At 42.1% G+C, this 18320-nt stretch overlaps 2 protein-coding genes across 2 annotated transcripts; one reads left to right on the top strand and one right to left on the bottom strand.

Moving 5' to 3' along the window:
- Positions 1-346: 346 nt before the first annotated feature.
- Positions 347-9635, top strand: LOC133009382 (uncharacterized). Its single transcript, XM_061076873.1, has 20 exons — positions 347-438; positions 2642-2797; positions 2888-2994; positions 3178-3292; positions 3994-4110; positions 4202-4263; positions 4587-4739; positions 4839-5030; positions 5147-5246; positions 5347-5488; positions 5608-5791; positions 5990-6089; positions 6975-7102; positions 7215-7246; positions 7546-7658; positions 7756-7901; positions 7980-8074; positions 8156-8234; positions 8336-8444; positions 8962-9635. Exons 1-20 carry the CDS (start codon positions 369-371, stop codon positions 9033-9035), a joined length of 2274 nt encoding a protein of 757 aa, XP_060932856.1. The 5' UTR covers positions 347-368; the 3' UTR covers positions 9036-9635.
- LOC133009383 (kelch domain-containing protein 10-like) lies at positions 9630-16739 on the bottom strand. Its single transcript, XM_061076875.1, has 10 exons — positions 16508-16739; positions 15135-15227; positions 14669-14890; positions 13166-13320; positions 12914-13062; positions 12742-12826; positions 12588-12654; positions 12445-12492; positions 12211-12350; positions 9630-11833 (listed from the first exon to the last, which is right to left on the bottom strand). The coding sequence occupies exons 1-10, from the start codon at positions 16590-16592 to the stop codon at positions 11624-11626; spliced, it is 1254 nt and encodes a 417-aa protein (XP_060932858.1). The 5' UTR covers positions 16593-16739; the 3' UTR covers positions 9630-11623.
- Positions 16740-18320: the final 1581 nt, after the last annotated feature.

Raw genomic sequence — 18320 nt, 5'->3', positions numbered from 1 at the left:
ACTGCAAGTTAAAAAAAACAGAGGAAATTAAGAAAACAACATAATTTTGACTTTATGGGGTAAAAACTGAAAATCTAAGGGACACTTGGATGAGACCACAGGAGCAGCAGGGAGGGAGGTTTCTTATGTTTGAAGAAGTGGCCCCCATTACAATTGTAATCCCTCTCCATCGGCATAGCGGTGATTAGATAACGAGTGAATTTTCATTATTTGGGTGAACTATCCCTTTAAGGAGCTCAACCGCAAGGGCCTACATTCCCCAGAAGCCCCTGCGACAGCCTCTGCGATTCAGTGCGTCCGCGGCGTACGTTCCAGTGAGGATCATCGGACTGAAGCGGTTTAATATCAGAGTTCAAGCGGAGGCAGACATGTCTGTGCCCGACGCGCACAGCCCGGACAGCAGCAGCCGGAGGAGGAGGCCGGCGGAGCTCCCCCCAGGTGAGAGGCTGCAGAGAGGAATCTCGGTTCTCTGGAAAGAAAAAAACTTTATGTGCAGTCACACGAAGAGCGTCTTTAACAGCTGCGTGGTCACACCGGTCTCCATGTTTATGTGTCAGCAGCTGCGGTTTCACTGCGAATGGATGGAAAGAGTCAGGACGGTTGTTATTCACAGAGCTGTCACATATGGTGCTGTCACGTTGTGCTCATTACGAGGGCGTGCGTGTGTTTGTGTGTGTGTGTGTGTGTGTGTGTGTGTGTGTGTGTGTGTGTGCCCGCGTGTGGGTGTGTTTGTGTGTCAGGGACAAACCATAGACTGTATATATAAAGGGACAAACCAGGGACAGACATCCATTATATCTCAAAATCACAGAGCTCCGGGTATTATTGTTATTATTACTATTACTATTACTATTATTATTATTATTATTATTATTATTATTATTATTATTATTATTATTATTATTATTATGCCAGAAAATAGTGATCTAGACAATTGGTTTCCGAACATCCCAAATATATTGTATTCTAGGGCTTGGTTATAGAATAGCAATGCATTAGTTATTGTAATATGACAGTGAGGAGGTATAACTGGATAACTAATAATTGATCTACTTCTGTTTTGTTGTTGCCATTCTCTCCCCATAAAAAATTGTTTAAACTTGATAAAAATAACAATGGGACATTTACATGTTTGTCACGTAATCATAAACAAATACCATCTGTTGTAAGGTTTTATATTTGTTATGAAGCTGAAGGTCTTCCTCCTCTGCACAGAGGGGTGAAGCTGAGTGAATCAAGATAATGCTGCTTGATCCTCTATCTTTGCACACTCACTAACACAATCACTACCATTCTCTCTCTCTCTCTCTCTCTCTCTCTCTCTCTCTCTCTCTCTCTCTCTCTCTCTCTCTCTCTCTCTCTCTCTCTCTCTCTCTCTCTGGGCCATCTTTTGTACCCCAATTTATTTCAGGAAACAAACACAGAAACAAAAAGAGGAAACAAAATCAGACTCTACCTCAAACTGTGCAAACTGCTCTTCACCGAAACAAAAAGGAGAAGTCATGACTTTGGTGGTCGCTTGTCTCATGACACCAGTGGTTTGTTAGCATTTGTCAAGGCTCCGTCTGAGAAAGATCAAATCCTGGTAATGAATGAATGAATGACTGAACGACCCAAGCAAAATCTTTTACCCTTTGATTTAATTACAGTCATGCCATTGGTTTGCCTGCAGAACAGATGCATCTATTGTCAGATTGTCAAAGGCAGTAATATGTTCACATATGAAGATGCCCTGAAGCGAAGTTAGTTGATATAGTGAACTGTGCTGGACTCAATAACCTTTGCACTAAGCTTAAATGGCAGTTTTTGTCTTTCATCTTTTAAGAGTTATATCCTTTTAGTGTTTTATCATTTTACGTGCTTTTAGGGCAGGTGTAATGTTCAACTCACTTTTATTCTGGATTATTATTCTGGGTCTTACATGACATGTCCTTGTGCACTGTTTGTTTGTTGTACAATGTACTGTTCTGCAGCTGCTGTAGCACTCTGGGCCCAGACAAATGTCCCCATGGGAACAATAAATCATATTTGATTTGATTTGAATACTAAGAGTCGATTGAGGTGATGTTCCACAGTAAGGGTCATGCATGTCTCCGTTCGAGCTCTCAGAGGTTTTGGGTTATTTTTAAACCAGTGTGTGTGATTTGAGTTTCCTTCCAGTGTGACTCCAAGACGTCTGAACCTTCGTGCGAGCTGCGTCACCACTTGAGCGACAGGAGGGGGGGCTCTGGTTTGTGCAGCTCCAGTCATTTGACTCAGCTCGTCTGACTCTGCACTGTAGACAATGGAGATAAATCGAAATAAATTGTGTAACTGATGATGGAGATGCGACAAGTCAGAGCACGAGGACATTGTTGTCCACACAAAGACTTGTTTTCACAAAGTACTGTCTGTATTCTCTTGGGGTTCACTGGGTCCTCCTACAGTACAGAAGAGAAACATGCAAATTGGGGTTAGGTGTAAGGTGACTGTAGGTGTGAATGTGCGTATGAAGGGTTGTCTGTCTCTGGATGTTGGCCGCGTGAGACACTAGGTGTTCTCCTCCACTGTCAGCTGGTATTGACTCCAGCTCTCTCCCCAACCTTAAAGGCAAAGGGGTCTGATGGATGAATGGTAATCAGTTTATTGTTTTTTTATGCAGATCCTTCGTGGGATCATGATCTCCACGCAAGTTACAATCATGAACAGCTCCACGACCCAGGTCAACCACTTCTTTCAGCAGGCACTCCACCCACACATCCGTCCGTTTGTCCACAACATCGAATATGCACCACACAGTGCATATCTGCACACACACGTGAGTACTGAGCACCACCTGGTTTGGATTTGTTTCTCTCTCTCTAGATTTACAGATGTTTAATTGTCATGTTGTCGCTCGTCATTTTAGGTTCAAACCACAACACATGTGACGACAGTTGGGAGGAGATTCAAAGCAAGAGAACCATCAGGGCAGAGAACGAAGTGGAAGCCAACAAACTGGTCAACAACTACAGGGTGAGTTCTCTTCTTCTTCTGCTAATGAACGTGGTTTGAGTTCCGCAGAGATGGTAAACTCATCCTCAATCTGTTTGTGTGTGTGTGTGTGTGTGTGTGTGTGTGTGTGTGTGTGTGTGTGTGTGTGTGTGTGTGTGTGTGTCTGTGTGTGTGTGTGTGTGTGTGCGTGTGTGTGTGTTTCAGTTTGGTTTTCGAAAGTGGAAGAGCCATGTGACAGAGCGTCCGTTTGAAGAAAGGTCGGAGGTCGTGAAAGAGCTCTACTCCGAACTGAACGCCATCAAACCATATTCAGGTTCAGGTACAGGTTATTGTCCTTTATGCTGATGAATATTTACAGTTTATAACATTATTATATGATATTATTTTTCGTGGTCATTGTGTTTGCATGTGTAATGCTCACATTGACCTCACCAAAATACCTGCTGAGATCAGAGTGGTGAGATGATCGTACAGGTTGTAAACAGGTCATTTTATTTGGCAGTAAATCCGTACAGGTGACACACTACGTCTTTTCAGTTTTTCTATCCTCTGATGTATTATATGTTTTTTATAGATGTAAAAGTTCTGCCAAGGACAAGTGAGCTGCAGAGTCTTTAAACACTTATTGGTGGAGCCTGATAATAATCAAGTCTGGATGTAACAAAGGCATGGACACATTTTTAGATTTGTTTTAAATCAGAAACACATTTCTGGACCACTGACTCGTCCCCTTGTGCTCGAGTTCAAGCAAACACACGCTTCCTCCAGGCCGTACAGCTCTGGGTCAGGCTCGTGACTGAGATCGCTCTCCAGGAGAGAAGTGTGTTTGTTTAAAACCTGTCTGATCATCAAACCACAACACTATGTTCCAGGATCTCAACAATTCACCATACAAGTTTGATTTTATTATTACTGATAGAAAAGGTTTCTAAACTAAAACAAGAGTTCCTGTGAACTTAATTCATTTTACATGGAGGAAATGTTTTCATGTTTAATTGTTTTTTTTCTTCCTGGTGTCAGGTCATTTTATCACATGTGGAAATGTGCTGTATGTGTTTCTCTTTGGCTGGTGGGTCTCCCTGGCATATTTCCTGGTCAGCATATTGATGTTCATCACTGTCATTGGTGTACCATATGGTAGGTGAGCTAACCAATAAAGAATAGTGATGGGGTTCATTATCGATAATCAACCATTCCTCTCATTCTTTTTCTCTCTCTCTGTCTTCAGGGAAGCTTTGCTTGAAGTTGTCCTGTTTCTTCTTGTGGCCTTTCGGCAAGTCAATCCACGAGGTACGGTTTGGATCTGAGTTCAGCTCATGTTGGGACGTTCCTCCGGCCTCTTTTCCACCTTCTACTAAAGTAAAGGACATTGATTCACAGTTCCTCATCGTCTCGACCGACTAGCGGTCATGAAAGCAGAACGTTTGTGTTTCTGACACACGCCACAAGTCCGCAACGTGTGCCATTTGCAGCAACTTGTCATTGCAACACTTTGTGACAGTTGAACACAGTTGAACAAGCACCCGTACAAATGATTGTGATTACACCATATCAAGTTAAATAGCCTTTATCTGTGAGTCATTAATCACTGTCCTGCGGTTGTGTTCCTCCAGATTGGAAATACACTGAGGAGATGTTGTGAGCAAGCCCCAGACTGTGAGTGCAACTCAGACGGAGCTGACGAGAACTCCCCTGTCCTGCTGCCCTCCCCCACAGAGGTGACAGTCCCAGAGAGCCCGAGACGACCTCATTGCACTCCCTTCTGGGTAAATTTACACACTTAACGAAATGTATGAAAACCATTTTGCACATTCCGCCAAATGGAAATCAAGTGTACCCTATCATTACTCTGCTCTCCCCTCCAGCGTCGTTTCTCCACCTACGTGTGGCTGCTGCTGGGATACCCGCCTCTGGTGGTCGTCCACTCTCTGGCCTGCTTCATCTCCTGGATCCTGATCTTCACCATCCCCGTGTCCAAGATGAATGCACGGACGCTGGCCGTCATTCTGCTCCTGCCTCCTGAGGACGTTTCTTTTTCCTCCTCCTCACAAAGAAAGGTAAGAGAGAGGATTGGAACACATCAGCCAAAAAAACATAAATCATACAAATCCTAAACATGTCAGTTTGATGCTTGTGCGCACGTTTCTTGATTTTTGTTCTACCTGACCTGCAGCATCAATGCTACGAGACCAGAGCGCTTCTGTGCTGCTACCATGCTACCAACTGGTACTACTACAAGTACACTGTTGATGGGATCAATGTGTTCGCTGTCAGTATCCTTACACTTGTGTGTGTGTGTGTGTGTGCCAATGTGTGTGTGTGTGACAGTGTGCGTCACATAAGGAGCTGTTATCATCTTTGACCCCACCTCAGACCTCCTCCCTCTGGTAATCGTTGCCATAGTAATTGGATACATCGACAAAGAAAACGATTACGCCAGCTCTAACGTCAAGTTCGCCATAGCGCTCGGCTCCATGATACCTCTGTCGTATTACATTGGTATGGGCATCGCCAGGTGAGCTGTTCCCATCACCTCCAAACACCCAATGAGATGATTGAGTTTTGACGGCACATTAAGTGTATGAAACACGTAAATGTAAGTGTAGATTGATGATCAGTTTTTTGCATTTGCAGCATCTCGGCTCAGAGTAACTTTGCTGTGGGTGCAGTGGTAAACGCCAGCTTCGGCTCCATCACAGAGTTGACCTTCTACATCACGGCTCTGATCAGAGGTCACCAGGCCGCCAACCCGTGTCTGCAGGAGGTCGTTAAAGCGGCGCTGACTGGGACGCTGCTCGGATGCATCCTCTTCATTCCTGTAAGCCCAGCCACATTCACCTCACTGTTTACATTCAAAATAAAACAAGGTCATGGAATTAGATTATTACTTAAATTGCATGTCAGTTCACTTACAAGGATAATTTCAACCTGTAGACTAAATCGGTGTTAACACAAATAGTCACACAAATCATGTTCCCACGCACACACACTCTTATTCTGCATGCTTTGTCCTCAGGGCATCTGCATGATAATCGGTGGACTCAGACACAGCGAACAAAGATTCAACAGTCGCTCTACAGGAGTGAGCTCTGCTTTGCTTTTCATCTCTGTCGGAGGTAAGTTTCCAAGAATACTCTCTCACATTTTTGGAAACGTCAGACACAGGAGGTCATAATATTAAAGGTCACTGTATAAAACATTTTATGGAGGAAGGGGCAGATTTTCTTCTGCAGCCGGGTTGTTTTTTTATGCCAATCATCTCATGACGCTCACTTGTACTGGTTCACATGATCTACAGGAAAGTAAACAGCAGCAGTCTCTTCCTCCCTATGTAAACATGGTTCTGCCTCCTAAAGAATAACAAGTATGCCAAAATGTTGAGCTCTTATGCCACCTACAGGCATTTCATGTTACATTTTTCCTTTTTTGAGCTGCTGTTCTCACGTTAGTTGTTTGTGTTTACATATATCTCTTGTACCGACTTTTTGATAATTTTTTTTTAAAGAAAAAAGAATTGGGTCGCACTGATCTACAGTGAATATTAGATAATCAAATACTGGCACTACTAGTGGTTGTACAGAATATGGTAATGTGATGTTAATAATTTTTCTGATCAAATTTTATATATGTTTTAACCAAAGAAACAAATATATACAAAAAAATACACATTCACAAAACATACAAATGATAAAAGAAATACATTTAAAGAAAAACAAATCACCTGACCCCTGGGTCTAGGGCATCGAACCCAAGAATTTGCAAATAAATTTAACAATTAATGTTCCTTTCTTTTTTGAAAAAACTTGTCAGTGAGTGTCTGGAGATCATAAGATCACACAATCAGCAGGAGTTCAAAAATAACTGAATGTTGTTCAGGGGTTGACAGCAGCGACAGAACTGGCTGAGCAGGTCCTTCTGTCCTCCAGCACTAAAATCAACTGCAGTGTAAAATAATACCACAGTGTCTTACAATGAATCATCCCTCCCACTGTGGATGGCAGGTGTATTTGCCCCCACGTTGTTCTCCAAGGCTTATGGGAACCTGGTGTGCGAAGGCTGCACCAACTCCAGCGGACCAAACCCCAACGGCAGCGCACCGTTCGTCTGCCACAACTGCCACTACGATCTGGTCAGCATCAGGAGCCCGGAAGAGCTCACAAACCTTCGTAACACAACTTATCGTACACCGACTTACAGGCACTGTTCTGTGTATAATGTGCTTTTATTTTTCTAATCAACAGAGCAATGGAACACTGTTCCACAACCACGTTGAGTAAGAAATTACATTTAATTTTTTTTTACTACATATGGATAGTCATGTAAAGGACAATAATGGTAGTTTTGTGTGTTTTATTTGTGTTTTACCATCAATTGGTAATGTGGACAAAAATACCAAATTCTATCAAAAGTCAGTAGTTTTCTCAGTGGTTTGCAAAGATGTAAAGTGAAATAAAAGTAAATGAGCTAAACCCTGTTCAATTAGGGTCCTATGGGTTTTTAAAATAATTTACTGAGTTTTAAAAACCTCTCTTTATTTCCTCCCTCTCATTAATTGTGTGTTTTTCTGCGCAGACCGCTGGTGTTCACTGTGTGTACCCTCCTGCCGATCGCCTACATCATCGGTCTGATCTTCACACTGAAGACTCACTCCCACATTTACAACATCCAAGTCGGAGAGGGACAGGGTACGAACCGATCTCAGTGTGAACAGTGCAGTGATCAGTGAGGGTTTTATTCACCTCCCGCTCACACACCATAGTATCTCTGTGTTTGTCTGTTCAGTGAGCCGCCAACATGGAGCAGTGGTCCACTGGTCTCGCTGGAGGTCTCTGATCATCCTCATCATGGCCACCGTGCTCACGTCTGCCTGTGCTGATCTTGCCACCGAGCACATCCAGCCGATTTTAAACCAGCCCAACATCTCTCAGGTGGGAACGTGCATCAGATCGTACTGGAAGACGTGTGTGTTGACTCTTTTTGTACTGACACTTTCTTTCATTCTCAAGTATTTCATCGGGGTGACAGTTCTAGCTATGGTTCCAGAGATCCCTGAGATTGTTAACGGGATCCAGTTTGCTCTCCAAAACAACATCAGTCTCAGGTAAATCATGTCTCATTGAATCAAGTACCCACACAGCTTCTTTACAGCATTACCTGTCTATAAAAAAAAATTGTGTTTCAGTTTGGAGGTGGGAAGCTGCATTGCTGTGCAGGTCTGCATGCTGCAGATTCCAATACTGGTCTTTTTTAATGCTTTCTATGTAAGACACTCTTCTCTTCATTGATTTATTCATATAAATATCACACGTTTGCAATCTTTTATAGTTTTCTTCGATAAAAACACCATCTCTGCTTCTCGTAGGACGTGGGCTTTGTGCTGTTATTCAGTGACCTGCACCTGTGGGCCAGCATGTTCAGTGTGATCGTCGTCAACTACATCTTCATGGACGGAAAGTCTGATTATTTTCAGGGTGAGTTTAAAAGTGTCAAAAGTGCGATAAAATAACAAACAATTGATCCACTGACATTTCATTCCACTGATGTTTTGAAGATTCCTCAGTTAGTCTCCCAATTGTTTTAGTCAGGAACACACTGGTCTTTTTTAAAACACCATTCAATGAACAGACTAATAAGTAGATCTTTCCATCATGCCTCAGTAAGAGAAGTAACACCAGCCTCTGTTTTTCTATCTGATCGTAATTACCTCTATCCCGGTTTGTCATAAAGATCATGCAAAAACTACTTTACAGATGTTCACCTTACTTGGTGAAACGATGGGACAGGGCCTAAGCAAGCATTACATGTTTGCACAGATCCATCCCAAAAATGATTTTAATCCCTGCCGGTTGATTTTCTTAAGATGGCTGCAAGAAACAGGAGCCTAAATATACTTTAGGATTGTTTATCTAATTTGGTGGTTCAATAAAATGACATGTAAGAACAATAGGTCTCACTTTTCCCTTTTGTTTGCTGTCTTGTTTTCCTCAGGCGCAGCTCTGGTGGTTGTCTACCTTATTCTTCTGGCTCTGTATTACTTTGCTCCGTCTCCAGCTGCATGCTGAGTGTGGATCTTTGATTTTCACCCAAAGTTTTACTTTTTAAGCCTGAAAGAAACTCAAAGTACAAATTCAGCACCACTCCATGTTGGTTTATATTTACTGATCATGTGGGGCTTTTAATATGTTTTTTTTTATGCTTTACTCTGAGTCACACAGGTGGTAAAACTGAACAGTTTAATGTGAGCAAGTTACTTTTTTTTTTTTGCTCTGCTCAAACATGCAACTCCTACTACTGTAAGTTTGTAAGCTGACAGATCTCTTAGTGAATTGTGGTGAAAAGAGTTTTTATTTTAAACACAAATGGATATTATGATGTAAAGAATCTGCACTAATGTTATTTTGTTGTTAGGTTACTGTCATAACTTTGTATACTTTTTATCTCCAAAATGTAAATATGGAATGTCTATGAAGTGACTTTTTATCCATTAATATTAATATGGTTAAAATGGCTGGACGCTCACCTAGGCAGGTCTCTGCTAAAGTGGCAATGAGTTCCCAGTGATAAGATCCCTGCACACTTCTCCGTGTGTGAAGATCTGTCAGTACTACAGTGTGTCAATGCTGCACAGTGTAAAACAATAACATCTGAAAACATAATATTATGAAAAACCGACTGCCTGTGTCTTTATTGTTGGTACAGACAGGAATTACAAAACATAATGTACATTAAAACCATAACTGCTTGCGAGGAGGGATTCACCCCTTACTCTCCCAGGAGTTTACGAGAAGTGACATGCACACCATACCGACATGCATAAGATCATTTAACTTACATTAACATCCAAAACGATGCAAGTATAAACACATAACTCTTTAAGCAACGTGGGACATTAACCAGGTGTCAACGTGCAGTGAGGCAGATATAAATAAGGCCAGAGCTCAGGGGAAAACTGGGATTTTGAAAGTGAACATGAGTGACTGAGTATTTCTACAGTATTCAACATTTACAGTCAGAGCTAAAGATCTGTTTGTGAAAACCATCCGGAGTGTGACGACATCTGATTTCACAGGAAATTACCGAGCCTGCTGACATTTAACAGAGCGAGATTCTGATCACAGTATTTTACATCCTGAGTACGACCGACATACTCTTCACATACCACTATGACCTTGGTCCTTGTTAAAAAATAATTAAAATTAAAAAAAGAGAATGGTCCCGAGAGAAAACAGACCAAAAGTAAAACAAACAATCGAGTCAATGTTACAGTATAAAAAAAAGTTTAAATGGAGTTTCGTTTTGAAGTGAGAACTGAAATGACAGCCAATCAGGTGAAAAGATATAGTGCAGCTACATGACCTGGTTCAGTTTAAAGTTTGTAAATAAAAAGGTTAAATCATCACAGTGATAAAATAAATAGATCTAATGTCTTTGTGGAGATGAGTCGATGATAAAACCTTTAGGTGCAGCCGTGTCTCCTGATTAATCATGAGCAGGAAAGTTCAGCAACAAAAGCCTCGTGTGGAGAGCACCAGGTAAATTACATGGGGAAAGAAACAGTGCAGGATTGTAAAGAAACCAGCCTTTAAAAAACTAATTTACAATAATATAAAAAAATAAAGCGCGTGTGACATTTTGGAAATTCAGAAGGCACCGAATGAAGAAATCAAAAAAAGGCTTGAGAATCGCTGTGGAGCTACAAGTGTGTAAAATTAATCTCTAACTTTAATTAGCTTAAATTTCCCCAAAACAGAAGAATCCAAGAGGCACAAGAAGCTTCACAGTGATGCAACATCCCAGATGTTTAAAAGAGGCTTTGTTTTTTTTTTTGTCTGATCACAAGCTTCAGTAATGTGACCAGTGACGTGAACACTTTCAAATCGGAACAGTGGAGTTATAATCCCAGCTCGAAATCAGCATGCAATCAGAAAGTCCTCCAGGCTCAAACATGATGCTTTGAAAAATGTTGACTGTTAAAGAGGTATCATGGTTATGCATCACCAGCTGTGTGACACTTTTCAGGGAATCTCACACGTTTCTGATTAAGCAGAAATGTTCCCGTCCCTCAGGAAACCGGTCGCAGTTTTCTCCTGTTTGAAACCTCAGTCATTTCTAAAGCTTCACAACATCACAGTGGACCCAGCAGCAGCTGATCGGCGGCAACGTGTCGGCATCAGAGAAAACAAGCAGACAGTATCTCAGCCCATGAGCAGAGGCAACATTCATTCAGCCTTTCAGAAAGTGGTCTTAGGAACATTCAACTATTTCTGCTCACGCTCCGCAAGTGTCTGTAACAGTGATGAGTGGTAAAAAAGAAAGTGCACAACGTAAGTTATGAGCATAACACAAGATACGTCTGAGCAACAAGCAGTCTAAGAGAGTGAATTTGGTTTCCACACTGACATGCGATTTCTGACGGACACGTGCAAACTCAAATCTGACACGTTGACATACAGAGAAAAATAAATCATTGCACTTTGCAAAAAAAATAACTAAAAACACACATTCAGATAAGACGTAAGTCAAAAAAAAGAAGCCATTCAGAGTATTTTCACCACCATCTGACATCAGACTTTGTTTCAAGAATTGTTTTTTGTCAAGTCATCAGCGTTGACCCAATGACGGGCCGCTTCCTTCAGTCTCTGTGCTCGCTCTACTTGAGCCGCTGGATTAGCGCGTGTGTCAGTCCGAGGCTGAGCAGCTGGAGCGTGGACAGCTTGGCCAAGTGAGGGGAGGATTTCAACAGCTTTTCCCAGGTCAGTTCCAGCAGGCTGGGCACCACCAACCACACTTTGTACAAAGAGCTCGTCCTCCGGTTCCCAGACATGTTGACGACACCGCCGTGGACGTACATGCAGCCGGCCTGAGGGAGAGGAACGGATCAGGGGATGAGACGCTGCAACATGTAGTTCATTAATCAGTAACTGACAGTCAATTCCTCATTTTATGTCAAATTCTCTGGTTTCTGTTTTATCTCGGTTAGGATTTGCTGCAATTCTGTTTTAAAATCATTGTTCATCATAAGTTGTGAAACATTCTTTCCTTTTATTGTTAGATATTTTGGGCATCAAGCCTTAATTGCCTCGAATTGAGCTGCCTAAATACATAGGGTGTCAATCTGCATGTGATTCTCAATACCGCCTTCATTTTTTTCATTATATTTATATTTGCAGCCCTTCAGCAAATAATCATAGACCAGGTTAGACAATGTGATACTGTGCCGTAGATATTTGTACTCACTGGAGTGACTGCAGCACAGTGGAAGTAGGCTGGTTCTGGCATTATAGCGGGCAGCTTGGTCCACTGAAAAGTCTGCAGGTTGATCTTCCACAGGTCCGCCAGTATCAGCTCTCCATTATAACCCCCACATATAAACACCTCTGTGGTAAAAAAACAGAGTGAGACATGGATAAAACACAATATTGTGTCATAAGAAGTGTGTTCACGGTGATGCTGTGTAGAAAAACTCCTCACCCTGTTTGACCTGCACACAGCTGTGACAGCGGCGGGCAGCAGGATAACCTGTCGGAAAAATGACAAACAAAACAAAGGGAAATTATTGTCAGCAAAAAAGAAAATTTATGAAAATGTCATAAAAAAACAACTTGATCACAAACCTAATTTTTCATGAGGTTTGGTGATGATTTCCTCCCAGTAATTTGTCTCCAAGTTGTATGCGTGAATCTGATGAAGGCAAACAGTTAGTTATAAATAAAATATTCAACTAAAGCTGTGTTTATTTAAAATTCGGTCAGTGCTGGTTCCTCTCACCTTGTCCAGGGGATACGACGTCCAGGAAGTTCCACCTCCAAAAATGTATATTCTCTGTCCGTCATGAGCAAGCTCGTGTCTGTACCTGGAAAACAAAGCCTTCACTTTCTGAACGCTCTAACTACCACGATGGGAACGGACAACAGGACAAACATGAGCTCTGCTAACCAACCTCTCCTCAGGCAGATCCGACGGCGTGTTGTTGGGTTTGAGGTGGGTCCAATCCCTGGTGGTCAGGTCCAGCCTGTGAAGGTCGGTGCTGTAGAGGTAGCCCGTTGTCCCCCCAAACACATAGAGGTAGCCATTTATGATGGCCATGGCCTGGAGAGAGAAAAATATATCAGATATTTTTCGGTGGAATAATCTGCCACATACGAGAATGTTGTTGACTTTACACTCAACAGCTTGACAGAGGAGCTGTTACCTGCCCATAGATCTTGTTGGGCTTCCTCCCACTGCAGCTGAGCAGGTTCCATCTCCTGTACTGAACGTTGCAAACATGGACGTCGTTGCCATTGCTTTCCCCAAATGGAATCCCAGTGCCACCGAACACAAGCAGGTTGTTCCCATGTAAAACAGCTGAAAGTGTCAGACAACAACAGCGTCAAGCCTCAGTTTAATATCTGGTTATAGATCTGATATCAGATTTTCACTGGTGTCTGTACCAAACAAGCACGTTCCATTACGTCTACATGTGTAGGTCCCAATGCTTCAGTCATAATAGTTTGTTGTGACACATTTTATCTTTATCCAAAAACATCAGCTCCAGTGACTTGGATACTTCACAAAGCCATAATGCAGGTTCAATATTATTTAGATTCATTCTTCAGACTGGTCTATTCAAAACAATATGAGGCGTTTTCCTTTTATCAGTCACACCCATCAGAACAAACATAGACAGTGTACACCTGGCACTGATGACCACTTTTGATCTAATCTCACTTCTCTACATGCAAATTATCGTGTGCTTCATTTCTGTTTACAAACTCCAAATTATGTTTGTTTTTTAAGCAGTGTGATGATAAAGATCGGTCCGTAGTGGATGGGAGTGTGTGTCTGTGTGAGAGGGGAGAGGTGGTCTGCGACACATTCTGTCAGCATTGTGATCACAGATGCATCCTGGGACCTCCTCGGATCCACTACAGTAAACTGTTATCTGGTTACTCCACTTGAAGTCACTGCACTGATTGTTTGCAGTGTCAGTTTACACAGACGACCAAGTGTCCTGAGGAGTTTCGTTGAAAACAAAGTTTCTGTTTACATTCAACATTACTCACTAAACTCACTCCTGAGGTCTGACAAACACGTTAAATGCATTCTTCCTCACATTTGCGAAGACATTTTTTCTTTAATAGTATTACAGCTATGTTGTTTACATCCAAGTCTATTTGTTTGCAGACTTCATGGCCTTTTCTGACACAATGCTGCATTTCTTGGTGTTGCACAGCTAGCTGTAGCTTTGTCACCTGTGTGCACAATGATTCCTTTGTGAAACACTCAAGTGTAGTGTCCATGAGTCTCCTCTAAAGCTTCTTTCAGACATGAAGTGTATGGAAAATTGGGGCTGGACATTTTACAGTTTGCCTTTGGAGTATAAAGAACGCAGCAGGATATTGTAACAGCTGACTAAGACATTAGCTTTCTCACATCCAGACACTCTGGACAATTTCAGGACAATGTTTGGACGTTCAGTGCACGTCTGACAGCAGCTTAAATAAGACCAGTAGCTGGTTTCTAATGAAAACAAATTGGTGCAGTCTTTCCGACCCATTTATTTGTGGTAGCCTGACACAAATTGATTTCCTTTTTTTGTTTCACTTTTTCAAATGAGCGATCGGACTATCTTATTTCATTTTAATGCACTGATTCCCACAGCTGCTCTCTGGGAGCCATACTAATAAAATAAGGACAACCCATCTGTCCTTACCTGACATAGAGGCCAGCTCTGTGGGCATGTAGCCCTCTGTGCGGACTTGTTGCCATGTGGCTGTGGCAAAATGAAACCGCCAAAGCTCCCTGAAAAGCGGGTAGTCTTCATTCTCTGACCCACCGGCCTCATCAAAGTCTGGGTTGTATCCTCCGAACACGTATAGGTTTGTGCTGTCGGCAACACAGCGGTGACCACTGCGGGCGGGAGGTATGCAGTGTCCTGTGGGAGGAATAGGGTGAAGACTTTTTGAGTCAAAAATGTGGATGGAAAAGAACTGTAGTTTATTTGCTTTACAAAAAACACACAAGGCATAAAAGACAAGGTGAATGATGAGTTTTACAACATTGGTTACAGTTTATATTTTACAAGAACGGGATCCCAGTCAGTTTACATCGACGTTTGTTTTCCTTCTTTATCGTGAAAATAAAACTAGCAGAGGGAGATCAAACAGTGTCAGCTTCACCTTCTCTCAGAAACCTGTTGGGGATCCGCAGGTTGGGGCAGGAAGGGGAGAAGATGCGTCGAGCCTGAAGCCATCGAGCCCGCTTCTTAGAGCCTGTTAATCGTTCATCAAAAAAAGAAGAGTGACATAGAAGCCGAATGAAACATGTTAAGTTTATGAACTGTGTCTTTTTCTCCTCAGCTCGCTGAACGGAGGTAAGGACACACAACACATTCTGCAGTGTGTGAGGAGCGATGTGAGAGGCCTAGACTTTGTATACATGACACTTTGGATGTGAAGCAGGACTCATCTTTAGCTCTGGTTTAACTGTAAGAATTCATATCAATCTTTTTTCCTTTCTTACCATCTTTCCTTGTTATACTCATAATACTCCCAACTACTAAAAACTGTAAGATTTGACCTTTTCTTTTAGAACTGGTTTTACGGTTTATTACCAAAACAGGGTGATAACATTGAGAAAAAACCATGTCAAAGTCAACAGTCAGTTGGCATATTGCTAATGATAATAATAAAACAAGCTTTATTCATAAACCACCCCCTAAAAAGTTACAAAGCGCTTCACAGAAAAAGAAAATGAGAAATAAAAACAACAACCCGTCAAACAAGAGAAAGAGAAGCAGCTCATAAATCAGTGGGGAATAAGCAGAGCGAGACAAGAAAACTAAAACACTACACATGTTCAATATTCATTAAACCGTTCAGGTTTTAAAAGACACATGTTTCCTGTCTGACACAGATAGATTGACCTCTGTTTGGAGGCTTTAACAGCAAAGGCCCGGTCACCCAGACTCACTGGTATTGAATCTAGGGATAACCAGTAGAGTTCCATTGTTCTAAGTTAGCACCCAGGCACATTGGGGTTAATTCCTTGATGTAGTTTGGGTCTAGAACATTTCAGGGCAAGTTGAATCTTTAACTCAATGCGGAATGTAACAGGGAACAGATAGAATGTTATCTTAGCGAGCATCTAGTGGTGTTGATGCTCATTAAGACATATAAAGTTCGACTTTTTAAACTCAGTTTTGCAGGTGAATAGATATGTTTTCTCCTCAGTCTCAGTAAAGCTAACGCCATGTGTGCTCTCCTCCTTCTCCTCCTCCTCCTCCTGCAGACTGACTCATCACTGCTTCACTCTCACGTGTTAAATCCCCATTTAAAGACCATAACAATAACAAAGGCTGTGCAGGTGTCTCCTGGAGGACCTTCTCGCTTCTGCTAGCTTCCGTAGCAGCTGAAGCTAGCTCTGGCCTGTGTGCTGTGGCGGCTGGATGCTCAGCAGCTAGCTCGATGCTAACTCGCAGCCTGAAGAGCATCCTGATACAAACAGAGAGTCGTGTTTACTCTGCAGAGACTGAGCCGCTGTGTTTACTGACCAGAGTCCCGGGTGGAGGGCCTCCACGACAGCTTCTCAAACTTATTGAGCTGACTGCAGGTCCCGTTGTGTTGGGCCGACGACATCTTCACAGCAGCAGCTACACAACACACACAGACACAGACACACACACACAGAGAGAGAGAGAGAGAGGGAGAGGGAGAGGGGAGGGTCACAGCTGATCAGGGACCGAGCGCCGCCACATCCGATCTCAGGCTCCAGACAACCAGAGCGAAGAGAAGAAGAAGAAAACGCACACAGCTTCCGCCCACACCTGCTGCCACGTCACAGACAGCTGGTCTTTACCGACCAATCGCAGGAGGGGGAGCCTCAACGAGTCACGTGGTGTTGTTTATAGTTTTTTTACAGGTTTTTAATTTCATCCACCTAAAGTTCAGCAGTAATACAAGACAAGACTGTTACTATTTATAAAGTACACTTCCACAACGAGGTCATTCGAAGTGCTTCACACAGAATGTAAGAGGCTCATTGTAGAAGCAACCAAAGACAACACAAAAAGGCAATTAAACATATTGAGTTAAAAAGAGTTAAGGATCAGAATGTATTCATTAGTAGAGAGGAAATAAAATAAAATGCTGATTAGCCTTGGCTAAGTGCAGCATATCCAGTTACTGCTATACAGGATTGTGCTGTTGGTCACAAATAAGTACAGCCGAGTCGTGAGTATCCAGAAACAGTCCTGCACCTTTTTTGGCATTGCTATCACACCAGGAAACTCGGGAAGGACCTCTGTACGCTTATTATAGATTATATTTTTCAATAGGAATTTTCATTATTTGGGGAAAATGTGATATTTAGTTTTTCCCAACTAGTTTTTCCTAAGCCCTATGAGACAAATTGTGATTTGTTAATATGGGCTATACAAATAAGATTTGATTGAGTGATTGATTACAACAGAAGTTTATCAGTGACTTCATTACTTCTTTAAAGTTTGGTCCATGATAAACTAGTCAAGTTAAAGTTTAACTACAATATACGACACAAAACCTGCACATTTAAATTAGACTTCTAACTTAATAGAATAAAACACTAATTTGCTTTGAATAAGTACAACATATCCAGAATGCAAGCAAAAGCTTGATAGAGAATCAAAGCTTCTGCACTGTTAGAAAGCAGAGGCAGAAACTATATTTCGGTGTGGTTACAGACAATGTAATAGAAAATATGGCAATTAGGCTCTTTGTGTTTTTAAATACAGTCTTGATTTCGTCTCCAAGTTATTATTGCACCACTGACTTTATGTTCGGTAATTTGTGTGCTTGCTGCAGTAAATCTAGCTCTAAACTCTCAGCTAAAAAAAAAAAAAAGCATATTCGATGCTTGCGAGACACAGACATGATTTACTGTAAAGGTTCCGTGAGGGACAGCTGTTCAGTTACTCTGAGAGAAACGTGTGGTTGAAGAGATTCCTTCTGATCAAATGTGTGTCAACCTTTCCCCCAGATCTTCAGGGGCTGCTTTGCTGACATGTGGTAATCTGGATTTGAGGCTCACTGGGATTGGCCGTCGGAGCAAAACAGACCAGAGAGATCAATCAACCGGTAGAAAGCTACCACGACTTGTTCTCACAGGCTTTGGGCAAATAAAAGGTTAGTCCAGACTTGTCTCAGATAGTCCAGACTCGTCTCAGTGGTAATATTAATGATCAAACATCATCTTTTCTGTGTTGTTTCCCTGCAATTCACATGTTTAACATGACACTTTAACACTGTGCAGCCTGTGTGTTACTGTGTCTAGCACTCGTGTTAATGTTTAACATTTAAGGCCCTCTGTGCCTGTCCAGACCCTGAGGT

This window comes from Limanda limanda, chromosome 8 (assembly GCF_963576545.1).
Source record: "Limanda limanda chromosome 8, fLimLim1.1, whole genome shotgun sequence".
In the NCBI taxonomy this organism is placed as follows: domain Eukaryota; kingdom Metazoa; phylum Chordata; class Actinopteri; order Pleuronectiformes; family Pleuronectidae; genus Limanda; species Limanda limanda.
This window is presented reverse-complemented; position numbering and strand designations above follow the sequence as displayed.